This window comes from Myripristis murdjan, chromosome 1, assembly GCF_902150065.1.
Source record: "Myripristis murdjan chromosome 1, fMyrMur1.1, whole genome shotgun sequence".
Classification (NCBI taxonomy): domain Eukaryota; kingdom Metazoa; phylum Chordata; class Actinopteri; order Holocentriformes; family Holocentridae; genus Myripristis; species Myripristis murdjan.
Window position 1 is genome coordinate 28,582,982 of NC_043980.1, and position 17,343 is coordinate 28,600,324.

At 40.0% G+C, this 17,343-nt stretch overlaps 1 protein-coding gene across 1 annotated transcript in view; it reads right to left on the minus strand.

Annotated features, from left to right (window-relative positions):
- The window catches only part of pcm1 (pericentriolar material 1), a 37,527-nt gene that overhangs the window by 7,963 nt on the left and 12,221 nt on the right, over positions 1–17,343 (minus strand). The window contains 16 exon segments of the mRNA XM_030050115.1: positions 134–346; positions 349–443; positions 530–722; positions 2,496–2,728; positions 2,823–2,968; positions 3,242–3,515; positions 3,600–3,788; positions 4,622–4,803; positions 5,213–5,383; positions 7,272–7,401; positions 8,587–8,623; positions 8,626–8,728; positions 10,989–11,218; positions 12,090–12,256; positions 16,717–16,746; positions 16,748–16,921. Of these exon segments, the coding sequence (XP_029905975.1) occupies positions 134–346; positions 349–443; positions 530–722; positions 2,496–2,728; positions 2,823–2,968; positions 3,242–3,515; positions 3,600–3,788; positions 4,622–4,803; positions 5,213–5,383; positions 7,272–7,401; positions 8,587–8,623; positions 8,626–8,728; positions 10,989–11,218; positions 12,090–12,256; positions 16,717–16,746; positions 16,748–16,921 (2,567 nt within the window).

Sequence of the window (17,343 nt, forward strand, 5' to 3'; positions counted from 1 at the left end):
ATTAAGCCCACAGCTGGCAAAAAAAACACTATAGTTTAAACACTAAGTTTTCTTGCCCTACATATTCACAATTAAAGTGTACAATAAACAACAAAATTGTGTTACTGTGACTGCATGCGTGCCAGCTCCATACCCTCTGTGTTCTTGCTGTGCCCTTTGCTTCTTCTGCGACGACTTTTTGAACCTGGTGTCTTGCTTCGGGAGGCTAGATTGGCCTGGGCAGAGGCCTTGCGCCCTGCCTTGAAAGTCTTGACGACAGTGGTTGGGTCAACAGGATCAGGCATACTGCTAAAACTTTCCTGGGAGGCCTGGTCATAGTCACGGGGGCGGAGTGGTGATGGGTCAGGGCAGTCGAGGAGGAGGGAGACTCTTGGTGTGCTACATTGGATCGGTGATGCTGGATGGTGTTGTTAGTGTATGTGGTGTTTAGCCAGCCTGGCAGCCTAAAGGGGGTTAGACAGAAAATAAATATGATTTGTAGTCAAGACCAGGGTTGATGTAAGCCCTTCCTGAAAAATGACACACTTACCGTCTGTCTGTAGCAGAGTTGAGGGGAGATCGTTGCAGTGGAGGAGGGAAGCTCATGTACTCTGTCTTGATAGAGGCGTTGGGGTCTAACTGCTGCTGCTGCTGCTCCTGCTGCTGGTCAGGGCTGTTCTGACCTGGTGCACCCTGAGGGAACTCACCCATTGCAGGGGGGAACAGAGTATGGAAGTTAAAGCCTGCAAGGAGAGGGAAAGAAAAAGAGAAGATCAATTTTGAGTTACAGTGTGTTAATGGCCAATACATGAGCAGTTACATCATTCTGTTCTGTTCTATTATAAACCAGAAGGATTTTATTTTTTCTGGATGAGATTTTCCATCTCAAGTGGATTTAGGTCAAGGTCTCCAAATCAAAAAGTGACTTATAACTTATTTCACTAAAACGCTGTAGTTTAATTCCCCTGCAAAGCAGACAGCCTCAAACCCACTTGCAAAATAAGGCACGCAGTGTGTTTTAACTTGTATACTGTGGCGCATCATAAAAAACAACTATGCACATGCACCATCACTATGATGAATGACAGCACAATGATTGTGAAGCACTCAATACTCTGAGAAAATGAGAGAAAACAGTTTCTCTAAAAATTCTACATTGTTTGGCATTGTTTGTTTGGCAACATTACAATAAAAAGCGGGATCTACCATATAACATTGGTGAATCAAGCCAGTGACACATGATGACTACCTTTTGTCTCGCGTTATTACTAGTATTATTTTTATTTATTCACTTATTTATTATTCATTTATTTATTTTTAAATACAACTGAATTTATGTCTCCACCATCTGGTAATGTTAAATTCTGGAAGCAAGTTCATTGCACCTGTATATGTGTGGCTTTTTTCAAAGTTTTTCTGATTATACTGGTACGAATACTGTCAAGATCTACTATCAAATTACAGCTAAATACTATGTTCATCTGAGCAGACTTTGCTATCTATGCCTACACAAAAGATAAGCAACAAATTTCTCATAGGTAAAACTGCTAGGCTATCTTAAATTTTCTCTAATACCACACCATTTTCTTTTCTTTTCTTTTCTTTTCTTTTTTTTAAATAAGATAGCTGTGATTTTCAGCTCTAACTGGCTGAGTCATTTTCAAAGCAAAGTGAAACATGGAATAAATGCACACCTGTGACCAAATTGACACTTAATTTAAATGTTTATGCAATAAACTGAAAATGATTGCACATACTGGTAAAAGCAACACTGATCAGCTACTATACAAGAACTATACTAAAGAATAGCAAAACAACATTTAATTAATATTTAAATATAAATTAAATTGAACTGAATATTTATATTTTCTTTATTACAATGGTTTGTTAATGTTATTGTTTGTTGTTATTTTATTTATTTATTTATTTATTTTTTACACTGATAAAAAGGGCAATATGCTGGTATCTACACTGCCCATGTAAACACTAATGTATACTAATAATACTAATAGTATTTGCCACAGCTTAATTAATAATTAATACATATATGGGAACCCCTGGCCTTACCAAAATCAAACATGTTTGTTTAATTTTGTCTTGAGAATCCTTGCAAGTCCTTGCAAGAACACTAAAACTGCTTAGATGGGGTGTCACTAGAGGACAGTTTTCCTGTGAGTTCCTGAAGACTCTCAAGAAATGGTGAAACTCTTGGGGAAAGCCCCCAATGTGTCCCTCATTAATTGCACTTGAAGCCAAGGTTTTGGCCACCAGGTCATCCATCTTTTGTCAATTAGTCTAACTGGTCCCATCTAAGGGGATAAGGGCAGACAAGAATGTAATCCTATGGCCAACACTTGTTACTAAGAGAATATGAAGATCAACCAATTTCGCCTACTCACTAGATGATGCTATTACCCATCGGCAATCATAAGAAGGTCAATTCAATGATGTGAATCTACTTCTTAGCTGTTCACTGTAAAGCATAGTGAAAGAGCTAATAAACATGCATATCATACTGGGAGGGAGCGGGGAGAAGGCCGCAGCTGAAATGCCAGGTATATTGAGGGTGTTGGTTGAAGGATGAAGAGTAGAGGAAAAGGGCAGGAAGAGACCAGTGGAGACTTGGGGACAGGAGCTGAAATCCTGGGTCGAGGCCTGAGTCTGGGGCTGCTGACCTGCAGATGAAGAAGAGGACTGCTGCTGCTGTTGCTGCTGTTGGCGGAGGAGCTCATTCAGGACTTGTTTTAGTCTGGAGTAAAAGTATAACAAAATATATGACACTTAATGAGGCATATCACTATCAGAACATGAATGATGCTGCTTTTGTATGCAATTGGTTCTACCTTTGTACATTGTTTTGCTGCCAGGTGAGCTGGGTGTAACACTGGTTGAGCTGGTGCATGACCAGGTGGACCTGAGGTGATGACAGGTTGTTGGGTAACACACTGTACTGACCTGTCAGCAGAGTTTGCAACATGTATGACAGTGTCTGTGGGAAGAGGTGAGAGAGGAGTAAATGTCATTTGTGTACTTGTTCACAATTGTTTCCTTCCATAAAATAAAGACACGCATCTAAGAACAGGACACAAAGCCACGTGGCAATTTCAAAAAGTGTGACAGCATTGGCATTTCAATTGGGGCACGCTAAATTAATTTTGTTAATAGCCATACATCTTAATAAATGTCATGTCAGCATCACCATGTGTCAATTACCAGGGTCATTCTATGTATGCCTGCACATGCATTCATTTAGAAAGCCCACCTGTTGGTCCTGCAGTAGAGTCTGACACATGCTGGTGCTTAAGTCCAGCTGTCTCTGTAGCTGGCTGACCTGCTCTTGCCAGTGGGACGAGCCTTCAGTGAAGGAGAGCTCAGAGGCCCAGCGCAGGTTCTCCTGGCGTCGTTTGCCTCCACACTGCTTCCCAGGCTGGTTTGGAGTTCTGGACTGCTGTTGTTGCTGTTTGGCCCTGGCCTTACTCCGAACAGAGGGGTGCTCACTACCCTCAATTGGGAAGGCTGATGGAGGCTTTTGGGCACTGGAGAGAAAGACAAGTCAGCACATGATTCTGGATTTCAATACTGGACATCTCATAATTCCTTATGCAGCCACTCTGTCTGACCTTCCTTGGTTCTTCCTGTTGCTGTAGGGGCGCTGGCTCCTGCTGCTTGAGTAGACGTGCATGTCATCATTAGAACTGCTGTCGGCACCATCTTCTTGTTCTTCCTCCTCCTCAGCACCCAACTCTGAGCGATAGCCATCCTCATCATCATCAAGGTGGCAGGAAGTGGAACCCCAGGTGGCCATTGTCCTGATGTTAAATGGGCAAAATACAACATTAAAGATAATATTATGAGTTTCATTATGATAATATTATGAGTTTCAACCACAACAAGAGGCTTATGGTACAACAAAGTAGTTCAAGGGGACAATAAAAAGACTGTCCCAACTTAAAAGATGCCCCAAATAAGGCAATGTAGATGTTGTGATGGTTTGACTATTTTACAAGGATACCAGCTAAGCTTCTCCTATCATATAAGAGTCACAAAGTCAATAGACCTTTACGACAAGCTCACAAAGGATGCATATTTCTTTTTTTCTTTTGTTGAACACAAAACAGCATTTCATCCACACCAGCATTTCACCAAACTCTTAAATATTCCATCTTCTTCAGCGTGGCACAATCAACCAGGTAGACAGTAACAACAATCATAATATTCTTCCAGTATTTTAACAAGGATAGAATGACCTCATCTCTATCACAGACTGCAGTGGAAAAAGCGTCATCTGCCGATGACAGAACTGCTTTCCCACTTGTCACTGGATACTAAACTGAAACAGTAAAATAGTTTAAAATAGGGAAGGTCTAGCAATTCCGTGGGAACCAGCAGTGTATCCATAAGTAGTGTTGGCAAATTGGGCGTAAAATATGGGCATGTAGGTGAGACACTGGGCAGCCAGAAGCTCAGGTCATCACAATGAAACCAATATGTCTGAAAGGTAACATTTCCTACTGTGCGTGTCAGGTGACTGACAGTCTAGCCTTAGGCTTATATCTGACAAACAACAGAAAATGTGTAGTGTAAAATTTTTTTTTTTTTTTCCCTGTCTTAAACGTAAGCCCTGGACTAATATGTCTCCTACCTTTCGTCTCTGCTGAGAGGCTGTGAGGCTGTAGCATGGCCTTCTGAATCATCAATCCTACAAGGAGACTCACTGAGGCCACTACGCCTCTGCTGTTCAGCCATCAAGGATTCCAGGTGCTTCCGGCGCTGGCGCAGTTCTTCCCGCAGGATCTGGTGGCGACGCATTTCTGACCACAGCTGCTGGGAATGCAAGAGCAGGGAAGAGGGAGTGCAGTAACAGTAAAGCGACCAACATTCAGGATCACCACAGGAAAATCCCATTTGTTTTTTAAATCTGAAATTTTAGGCTCACTGTACAGTGTGGAAGTGACCAGATCAGATCTGATTAGCAGAGGCTGTCTAAGCTTTCCATTTTTATTGTTACCTGTGCTAAGGTTCATTTTTTCTTTATGCTTTGGCAACATCAAATAACATCTTACTGTCAATAAATATACCTGAGTCCATTCATAGAGGTCAAACTAAAGTGTATATTCATAAATGAATGAGTGTTTTCCCACTACTGTTCAGACGAGAACATATCTGACTCATACTGAATATACAGCTGGTGGTAGCCCAGTCTCTAGGTAGTGTGAAGGGTTGAGTGTGTCACCTCATTGTCAGTGACTGAAGCATTAGCTGCTCCTGGGACAGTGTGTTTGAGCACAGTCGAATTGGTTTTGGGTCCAGCAGAGGAAGAGGCTTGTGCAGTGGCTGGGGTGGAAGCTGCAGCTGGAAGCTTCCTCAGCAAGCCTTGCTGACTCATAGAGCTGGACACAGATGACTAGAAAGGAGAAAGAAAGAGATCATAGGGTATGTTTACATTTCTACAAATAATGGACCCTATCCACAAAGCGTGTTTTAGGATATAGAAACAAGACAATCATCCTATTCTACCCTACTCTTGAATATCCGTAGTCTGCTTAAAAACTATGATCATCTGAGGAAATATTAATTACCTAATTCATTTTAAGTGACTCACTGATATTACATGTCTTTATCCTAAGTCACAATTTAATGCTGTGCCTTCCTGCATAAAGAACAAAGTGGGAGGTGGAGTCTCAATTTATGTGCAAAATAATTTTAATTTCATTGGAAAAAAGCAGCTTCATCATAACATAGATAAGACCATGGTGGAATCAGTCTTTGATGAAATTCTATGTTGCTTACCTTTTAATGGAAAAAGTATTATAGTGGGGCAGCATAGCTAAACTATCATTCATTTTGTAATAAAAGCACCAAATTTGGTACACTCATTGCTGAATATATGTTGAATGAATCTGGATATTGGGCCACTGCAAAATTTTATTCTGATGACTGTGGAAGCCATTTTCAAAACTGGCTGCCAGTGGTTACTGGCATGGAATGCTTTGCCTACCCTACAGCTGCTGTTTCATGTTTTCAGCACCACAAATATAATTTAGGGACATTTTAAAGTGGGGAAAAAGCTTTATTACAATGTAACAGAACAGAACATAAACTTTAATAGGCTCTCACATTCCCCTTCACAGTCTTCGAATCTTGTATTTTAAAAATTCTACAAGGGCAAAATCCTTGTTGTGAGGTGTGTGACAGTGATGGAGTGATAAAATAAATAAATAAAAAAGAACCACATGGGCAAAGGACATATTTAAGTAAAGTAAGTAAATTAAGTTTCTTGCCTTCAGGAAGTGTTTTTTTTTACACCCCTACTATCTATCAAAATGTAATTTTGTTGAAATGTCTGGCCACTAGGGGGCGATTTTGTGATGGCCCAATATCCAGTTATGTTTGAAATATCCACCACACATCTGCCAATTTTAGGCTTTTATCACAAAATGAATGATTGTTGTGAAATATTGAGCTAAGCTGCCCCACTATTATATTTGGGTATATTACAGATCACCAGATTCTGATTTGTATTTTTTTTTATTCCCATACACTGGAAATGGTAAGTAAAGGGCGTAAAATGTGCGTATACTTATTGATCTCAACATTAAGCTTCTACACATTAATAATACATTGCATTACACAGATTTTTTTTTCCCCATAAAGGTTTGGTGTGCTTTATACATGTTTTAATTAATCTGAAATTTCAGCTATATGAAATACCTTCATTCCTGAGGGGTTCAGACAATCAAGGTTCAACTGTATATAAGAAAGGTATTATCAAGACATTACTTTTTCCAAATCAGATTTAGAGCTCCACAGTTATGGAATACACTGAAATGTCACAGAAGTTGCTATCTCTTTACCAGTTTTTAAGACAGTTAAAAAAAGAATTATGCTAAGATGCTGTTGTTGGTTGTTGTTTTTTTTCTTTCTTCCTGTTATGCTTGATTATTACAGATATTGTTTGTGCTGTGTTGTTTGTTTTGTTTTGATGAGTGACAAAGTCATTTCTTAAAATGTTCAAATAAATGGAGGACTGTGAGTAAGACTTAAAGGCTTGCTTGCTCTCCTGCACTGTGATTGGTCTATTTTCTATTGAATGTACTTCAGTATTGTGCAAACAGACTAGAGTACCACTAAAAAACTGCCAACATGACCGAACCTGACCTGAACCCAAACATAATTTCTAAATTTTTTGTCCAAACCAAGCCTGAACTGTCGTGTCCTGATGGGCTCAGGTCGGGTAACCACACACTGCTGTGTAATAAAAAGTAGTCATTTAGAATGTGTGTGTATAATACCTGGAGGTCTGGGCAAGCCCACTGCAGATCCTGGATCTTTCCTTGGATCTCAATCAGCCTCTGGCGCTCTTCATGGAGCTGCTTCAGCTCCTGCTTCTGCTGACGCAGCTTCTCCTCATACAGCTTTTCCCTGGTGTTGTATATATTTGATGCAATGGAAATTAACACAGGAAAAACGATGCAGATAAGAACATAACAACAAAACCTAAAGAACTGCTCCTAATCACTCAAAATAATGTTTACACCTCCTGAAACACATGATGACCACCGTAAGACTTTTTAAAAGCTTTCATTACCTTTATTACCTACACTGACCGTGTTTACATGGTCTTTAGTATCCCGGTTTTGATCGGGTTTTTTAAGTATCCCGTTTTTGTGTTTGTGCATGTAAACACCATATCCCGAATTCAGAAACCGGGTTATGACCTTATCCCAGTTTCAAGAAACCCGGTTTTGCTACCTGGAGTACTCCGATAGAAGCCGGGATACTGGAGCATGTATACACCTTATCCCGGTTTCTGACGGCTGCCCACCGTGTGCACAGGCGCCAGAGTGACGCACCAGATAAACAAGCAACATGGCGGCAACAAGAGCTTCCCATTTTTGGAGCGATGCAGAGACTGAAATTTGCCTGAAAATAATGAAAGAACTCAACATAACTACTGGTGCTTTTCCGCTAGCACCTACTCAGCTCCACTCGGCTCGCCTCGGTTTCGGTCGTACCGAGTAGAGCCGAGCCGAGTGGAGCCGAGCCGAGCTGAGTAGGTGCTAGCGGAAAAGCGCCATACGTGTTTAGATGGCAGAAGACACAGAAATGCCGACCTGTTGTGCTATGTGACGCTGGTTTTCCACCTCGCACCGCTGAACAAGTTAGGTCGTGGTGGAAAATATTGAAGAAGCACTACTGAGTATTTACTAACGCTAAGCCCGCTAGAAGCCTCAGAGGTCTCATGTTTGGCTTACTTCTAAATATACCGGTAATAAATACACCACGCTTCCCGCTCAATCTGTTGTAAATAAAAGATGTAAAAGACGCAACACGCGCCTGCGCAGATAGGATGCAGTGATCAGAAAACGGGTTACTGGTATTTATCATGTATACAGGGATATGAATAACCGGGTTTCTCTGTGTTCCATGTAAACATCATATCCCGGATATGCTCAAAGCCGGGATAAGCCTCAAAACCGGGATACTAAAGACCATGTAAACGCAGTCACTGTCAGATACATATATTTGTCAAAGGTCAAAGGCCAAATGACCAATTGTTCAGTCATACCCTACACTCAGGCTTTTCAGATCCTACATACAACCCACCTGGCCTCATCAGAGAGAGTGAGGGTTCTGGGATTCTTTTGTCTCCTGTCCCAGGTGGCCCTGCTACGGCAGCTCTAGTGTTATTGGGCTGCTGGTGTAGAGCTTCTTCCTCATTGGCAGTTGTGCCATCTGTGTCGTCACTCTGGATACAGACAGAGACACATTGTTTATACAGTGTTCAGCTACGGATAGGGTCAAGGTAATAGTTACCCAGCAGAAGCATGGTGTTACTCTTGAAAAAAAGAGAAACATTACGTCAGGAACAGAGTTAAGGAAAAATCCACCCTAAAACACTCTTGTCTGACAGTGTTAGATAAGAGCTCCTGGCAATATAATCTGCATTTGTCTTCTCAAGATATTTCCAGCATAGCCACAATTAAGGTTGATAACTGGAAACTATACAACAATCTAAAACACTAACATAATTGTAAGGTTTTAGTTTAAGTCCGTCAGAATTCAAAATAAAGGCCCATTTATAGACCCACCACACCGCAATGATGTTTAACCATCACACTGGGAGAAATCCACTCATTAAGAGAAGATACACTATATTGCCAAAAGTATTCGCTCGGCTGCCTTCACACACATATGAACATGAGTGACATCCCATTCTTAAACCATAGGATTTAATATGATGTGGGCCCATCCTTTGCAGCTATAACAGCTTCAACTCTTCTAGGAAGGCTTTCCACAAGGTTTGGGAGTGTGTTTATGGGAATTTTTGACCATTCTTCCAGAAGTGCATTTGTGAGGTCAAACACTGATGTTGGACAAGAAGGCCTGGCCCGCAGTCTCCGCTCTAATTCATCCCAAAGGTGTTCTCTCGGGTTGAGGTCAGGACTCTGTGCAGGCCAGTCAAGTTCTTCCACACCAAACTCGCTTATCCATGTCTTATGGACCTTGCTTTGTGCACTGGTGCGCAGTCGTGTTGGAACAGGAAGGGCCATCTCCAAACTGTTCCCACAAAGTTGGGAGCATGAAATTGTCCAAAATGTCTTTGTATGCTGAAGCATTAAGAGTTCCTTTCACTGGAACTAAGGGGCCGAGCCCAACGTCCGAAAAAAAACCCCACACCATAATCCCCCCTCCACCAAACTTTACACTTGGCACAATGCAGTCAGACAAGTACCGTTCTCTTGGCAACCACCAAACCCAGACTCGTCCATCAGATTGCCAGGCGGAGAAGCGTGACTCGTCACTGCAGAGAACACGTGTCCACTGCTCTAGAGTCCAGTGGCGGTGTGCTTTACACCGCTGCATCCGATGCTTTGCATTGTGCTTGGTGATGTAAGGCTTGGATGCAGCTGCTCGGCCATGGAAACCCATTCCATGAAGCTCTCTACGCACTGCTCTTGAGCTAATCTGAAGATCACATGAAGTTTAAAGGTCTCAAGCTATTGACTCTGCAGAAAGTTGGCGTCCTCTGCGCACTATGCGTCTCAGCATCCGCTGACCCCGCTCTGTGATTTTATGTGGCCTACCACTCCGTGGCTGAGTGCTGTCGTTCCCAATCGCTTCTACTTTGTTATAGTACCACTAACAGTTGATTGTGGAATATTTAGTAGCGAGGAAGTTTCACAACTGGACTTACTGCACAGGTGGCATCCTATTACATTACTATTACAGCACCATGCTGGAATTCACTGAGCTCCTGAGAGCGACCCATTCTTTCACAAATGTTTGTAGAAGTAGTCTGCATGCCTAGGTGCTTGATTTTATACACCTGTGGTCATGGAAGTGATTGGAACACCTGAATTCAATGATTTGGATAGATGAGCGAATACTTTTGGCAATATAGTGTACCACAGCCTCAATACTCTACAATGTAACAAGGGAGTAAGACATGATGGGAGAAAGGGGCATAACTTGCCGTTTCTCAGTCTTGTTCTCTTGCTCTTACTAGTGCTATTACTTTCTCTAGCAACACAACCAATGGCTAGATGTAACAAGCCCAGCTTAAATATTTGTAATCTGTACTGAAAATCTACATTTTGTTTTCACGTCATACCTTAAGGAGAATGTGGCTTCACTGCTTCAAACAGATGCTGTGATATTTAATTGCCATTTAGAGCTTAATTAATAAAGTTCATCCAGCAAGTTGGCTCTTAATTTCACAACATCACCCATTTTTGGCGGATGTTAATTTCAAAACTGTGTACTTAGTTACTTTCCACTATCGGTAACTGAGTTACCTCATTCAGCGCACCCATACCTTTATAAAAATTTTTAAAAACTCAGAAATGACCAGGATAACACTAAAAAGTTTGCAGGTATGTTATGCCTGAAGAAGCATCCTTTTATTTGAGTGATTTAGAAATAATAATGTCATGCTGCACATTTGGTTACCAACTCTCTACCTCAACACTGTAGTGTTTTAATATCAGACTGCCACCTGGACCCACCTGGACCATGGCCACTAGCTCCTGCAGCTGCCGTAGTTTTTGCTTGGCCGTCTGTAGACGATGAACCTTCTGGGCAAAGTCTGCATCGTCCCCGAGGCTGCTCCTCCGACTTGACCCTGATGCCTCACTGTCTGGACCCACAGCCTGTTCCCCCTCATCGTTATCGAGACCATCCTGATCTTCATCATCATCCTTCAGTATAATAGGGCTATCCCTATTATACTGACACTCTAGACGGTAGCAAAAAAAGTACAAATGTTGAAAAGGTTTACATGTTATTAAATTTACATTTGGCAAAAATGTCAATTATGTCCATAATGAAAAAAGTGTTAAAAAGTTATGAAAGTTTTCCAAGTTGGAAAATTTCCATGGGAAAGTCAATAGGAATACATGGGAATTAACAGGAATAACTGGAAATTTGGGGTAAGTTATACAAACTGTATCATATACAAACATAAACATTTTGTTTTGTAATAAACAGACGTGCAAACTAATACAATTTTTAATTTTTGATTTATTTTTTGCTGGTTAACTTTTATACCATAGATCAAATATATTTATCCCAGTACTATCAAAGCTTATTTGACAGGATGTAGTCCGAGGGCTCAAATGCAGTAGTGTGCCTACAGTCGTCCTGCTGGATTGTGCAGGATTCTCAAAATGATCTGTGCATGTGATGGAGGAATACACAGTGTATGCAGGGGGTGTGGCCTCAATATTCCTGCATTAAGTAGAGTGCTGTGTGCATGGGATTGAGGAATGCACAGTGCAGGGTAGAAATTCAGTGGAATTTGCTTTAAATCTGGTTGTTTTAACCAAGATTATGCAGCAAGATGTTTTTTTCCAACTGCATTTAAGTTAAATTCCCATTAATTCCCATATATTGCCATTAATTCCCATGGAAATTTTCCAGCTTTGAAAATTCCTGGAATTTTGCAACCTTGGTCACAATGCACTTCTATAACCATTTCAAGAAGTAGTGTGAGTGACCAAATCTTCCATTCATCTGGATTTTTATAATGCTATTGAATACAACTGGATCACCCAAGATGCACATTAATACCAGGCATAACAGGGATCTGTGTGTGTGTATGTGTGTACCTATGGCTGAGGGGATATTGAGACTGCGAACGTTGGCTGCTGAGCGGTTGTTGATCTCACACTCAGTGTTCAGTCTGCCATCCCGGTTATTGGCACCACTACTCCTGGCACCTCGGATGTTGGTCAGGCTGTTCAAGTCGGTCCAGTTCGCACCATGCGGTGGGTTTCTACACAGATACAGAGTCAACAGTAAACTACAGCTATTTGGACGCAAGCTGTTAACTAGTTAAAGCATTTGTGTGCTTGCTGCAGGTGAGCACTAGGGTTGGGAACCGGAACCAGTTCTTTTTCAGAACTGGTTCCGAAATTGAAGAAATGCAGCCGGATCCATCATTTTCGCAAAACCGGTTTCCATAACGATTCCTGGAATTTCTCATCTGCATTCATTTTGCTCAGTTGTGTGCACTGAAGCGACTGTGGTGACGTCAAGTCACCTACAAGACTGAGCGGGCCCGGGGTGGATACGCCCCCACTGCACTGCTATGAAGAATGTTGGACTGTCATTATCAAGCGAGGCAGGAGGATGAGTGCAGCCCCGCAGCGTAACCAAACAATGTTGAAGCCAGAAAAACGCAAACGCACTTAACTAGGGCCCTATAATTTCCGCGAACACAGAATCGTGGACGGAATCACAGAATTAGAAAACAACTGCACCGGCACCACACGTCCAAAAAGCAAAGCTTAGCTTGTCTATTCAGAGAAGCAGTATCACTTCAGCTTATTTTTCATATTCAATCTATGTTATCACAGGCATACTCCTGCTCATTCATTGGTAGTTGAATTGTTAGGTCTGTTTGATAAGTAATTTACATTTTTAAAACAAATAATTTAACATATTATTAAATTATGGAGTCAAGCTTACTGGTAAACATCTACTCCAAGATAATTTATTATGTTCTACAACTCATAAACATACACTAACACTACATTACACTACATTACACTAACACTACTTATTACTTGTTTTTAAGTATACTGGTGTCATAAAAAAATACAAAAATGTATATATTTGGAACCATTATCGTAACCGGTAGGAACTGGAATCGTTAAAAGGGAATCGTTTAGGAAACGGAATCGTTGAAATCCAAACGGGTCCCAACCCTAGTGAGCACATCATGGCTTTTCATTACTTCTTCTTTCCCTGCTCCGTTTTTTTCGTCTTACTATCCTCAAGTACTTTCAAATCGAAGCTGTGAAGGGCTTTATAGAATCAATAGAGCTTTATAGAATGATTATCAGACAAGAATAAAATTTAGGGCACCACCGTTAAAAAATAAATGGTGAAAAAAGTGGGGAAAAAAGCGAATAAACAAGAGATTATGAAAAAAGCCAAGTGTTGATGAGGGATTCAAAAGATGCTACTTTTTTGAGGCAAGGTGCTACTTTTTATACATGAAGCTGGAATTGCCATTAAAACTGCAACATATTCAGAATAGTGTACACTGACTTTTCTAAGCAATGTTTTATGCTTTTTAAACAAATTAAACCTATTATACATAGGCAGTTTTTATTTGTGTCCTCATTATTCCTTTATTAATCATCATTGTTTTATGTACTTGCATGTTCAGGTTTGTACATGCTTTGTTGTGCTAAGTCAGTGGAACTGTAATTTTGATGTTTTCAATTAAGTCATTCAAACATGCAGATTAACATGCAGCAGTTCGCTTTGAGTTACTGCTCCTGTTATCAGCGCTAATGTAACCACCACCAGCAATAACCAAGCTACTACTTGGTAACACACTAACACCCACAAGTAATCACCTAATGATAAAATTTTATTCCAAAGGCTATAGTGAGACAAAGCAAATGTCAAGCTTCCAATACTAATCCCACAGTCAACACGTGATTTTTTCCCCACTATCATGTTCCAACAATAGGACAAAGTTGGATAGCTGATGACGAAAAATTAGGTTGATTCAAATGGCTATGATAAATATCCATTGTCTTTCTGAGTCACAAACATGAGAGATTTTCCCAAGATTCTGTGAGCAAACATTCAAGTTTAAATTTGGAAATAGTAACCGCTGAACAATCTTCACAATGTGTTATTTTCCAGGGAAATAGTATTTTACAAGGAACAAACCTGGGTATCATTCATCACTACTTAAATTTCCTACCAAAGATGTACTCTGTCTAGTGCAAGGTCCAATGTCCAAAGCTTAATGTGTGACCAGAGAAAACCACAGACATAGCTGTCAAAAAGGAAGTTATGACTAAAACCGCAGCGTAACCAAACAATGTTGAAGCCAGAAAAACGCAAACGCACTTAACTAGGGCCCTATAATTTCCGCGAACACAGAATCGTGGACGGAATCACAGAATTAGAAAAACAACTGCACCGGCACCACACGAGTCCAAAAGCAAAGCTTAGCTTGTCTATTCAGAGAAGCAGTATCACTTCAGCTTATTTTCATATTCAATCTATGTTATCACAGGCATACTCCTGCTCATTCATTGGTAGTTGAATTGTTAGGTCTGTTTGATAAGTAATTTACATTTTTAAAACAAATAATAATTTAACATATTGTTAAATTATTGGAGTCAAGCTTACTGGTAAACATCTACTCCAAGATAATTTATTATGTTCTACAACTCATAAACATACACTAACACTACATTACACTACATTACACTAACACTACTTATTACTTGTTTTTAAGTATAATGGTGTCATAAAAAATACAAAATGTATATATTTGGAACCATTATCGTAACCGGTAGGAACTGGAATCGTTAAGAGGGAATCGTTTAGGAAACGGAATCGTTGAAATCCAAACGGGTCCCAACCCTAGTGAGCACATCATGGCTTTTCCATTACTTCTTCTTCCCTGCTCCGTTTTTTTTCGTCTTACTATCCTCAAGTACTTTTCAAATCGAAGCTGTGAAGGGCTTTATAGAATCAATAGAGCTTTATAGAATGATTATCAGACAAGAATAAAATTTAGGGCACCACCGTTAAAAAATAAATGGTGAAAAAATGGGGAAAAAGCGAATAAACAAGAGATTATGAAAAAAGCCAAGTGTTGATGAGGGATTCAAAAGATGCTACTTTTTGAGGCAAGGTGCTACTTTTTTATACATGAAGCTGGAATTGCCATTAAAACTGCAACATATTCAGAATAGTGTACACTGACTTTTCTAAGCAATGTTTTAGCTTTTTAAAACAAATTAAACCTATTATACATAGGCAGTATTTTTATTTGTGTCCTCCTATTATTCCTTTATTAATCATCATTGTTTTATGTACTTGCATGTTCAGGTTTGTACATGCTTTGTTGTGCTAAGTCAGTGGAACTGTAATTTTGATGTTTTCAATTAAGTCATTCAAACATGCAGATTAACATGCAGCAGTTCGCTTTGAGTTACTGCTCCTGTTATCAGCGCTAATGTAACCACCACCAGCAATAACCAAGCTACTACTTGGTAACACACTAACACCCCACAAGTAATCACCTAATGATAAATTTTATTCCAAAGGCTATAGTGAGACAAAGCAAATGTCAAGCTTCCAATACTAATCCCACAGTCAACACGTGATTTTTTCCCCACTATCATGTTCCAACAATAGGACAAAGTTGGATAGCTGATGACGAAAAATTAGGTTGATTCAAATGGCTATGATAAATATCCATTGTCTTTCTGAGTCACAAACATGAGAGATTTTCCCAAGATTCTGTGAGCAAACATTCAAGTTTAAATTTGGAAATAGTAACCGCTGAACAATCTTCACAATGTGTTATTTTCCAGGGAAATATTTTTACAAGCAACAAACCTGGGTATCATTCATCACTACTTAAATTTCCTACCAAAGATGTACTCTGTCTAGTGCAAGGTCCAATGTCCAAAGCTTAATGTGTGACCAGAGAAAACCACAGACATAGCTGTCAAAAAGGAAGTTATGACTAAAACCATGGGCTAACCATGAGCTTGCAGTTGGAAAAGTTACGCTGTAGGTAGAGTTAAACCTTTTATTTAACCCCTATTTGACTCTGGCTTCGTCGGTCTGTAGCAAGGCACACTGGTGGCCTATTTGACCAGCTTTTTCTTTCTTCTCTGAATGTGGGGCATGATCACAAACCAATGTAAACAGCATCATCTCCTGTCACTGCTGATGCAAGCTATGTGGATGGACATCTTCATAACACCACAATCCACTCTTGCACTCCTCTCAAATAAACTATTTTTTCAAACATAACATCTGAGCATATTTAAATTCAATTTTTCAAATTTTCCATAGGTAGCTCAAAATGTTAAGGCAATCTGCCCAAGATTTTAAAAATCAGGAAGAAAGCGACAAGACTAAATTTAACCTATATACTTCCTGTAGAAAGTAAATTTGATATATTAGTTAGTTGATTCCTTTGCTTGCCAAACAATCTTGGCTGTTTTTACGATTTCAAGTATGATTTTGCCAGTTCAATAAAGGCTTGGAAGTTTTGGGTTATAAAAGGTTTTTTTTGTTGTTTTTTTTGTTTTTTTTGGAAGTCTTTGCCCAACTTCACTCATAACTACTGGTGTTAAAAAAGTTAATTGCAGTCCAAGGTGACTATACCTCCAAGCTCACAGATGGTCACCTGTATTTTAATGGTACTATGTGGACATTCTGATTGTTACAATGCAAACCAACCTAATGTTAGTGATGGGTTGTCGATTCCTGCTCAGAGTCAAACATGGCCTCAAACAAAGAGCCATCGTCCGTGTCTTCATCCTCCTCCTCATCATCATCCCTCACATTCTCATTGACTGTGTCAACTATCATGTCAGAAGTCTGCTCGTAGTACTGCACCAGTTCCCGCAGTTCATTCAGACGCTTGTGGACCTCCTTCAGCTTCCTGCAGGAAGACAGTGTTAGAAAATGTGCTTATGAATGATAAGACTACAATGAATATTAAAATAGCTGGGAAAAAGACTTTGATGTTCACCTAGATGACCAGACCTCGTGCAAAGTTTTGTACAATGCCAAGAAGATTACTAGATCTGATAAATCACATGAAACACAATACAAGATAATTAATAAACTGCATGTGACACCAGAAATATGTAGTATATGAATTTAGTCCTGCAGCATGCAAGAAATGCCAAAACAAATAGGCACTTATTTTCATTTAATGTGGTCATGTCCAGTGATTAAAACTTTCTAGTCGAGAATCTTCTTGGAATTAAAAAAAATAATGGATCCAAAACTATGTATTCTTGGTATCAGCCCCTTGGCTGGTCATAACGCAAAATTGTTAAATATTATGTTGTATGCTGC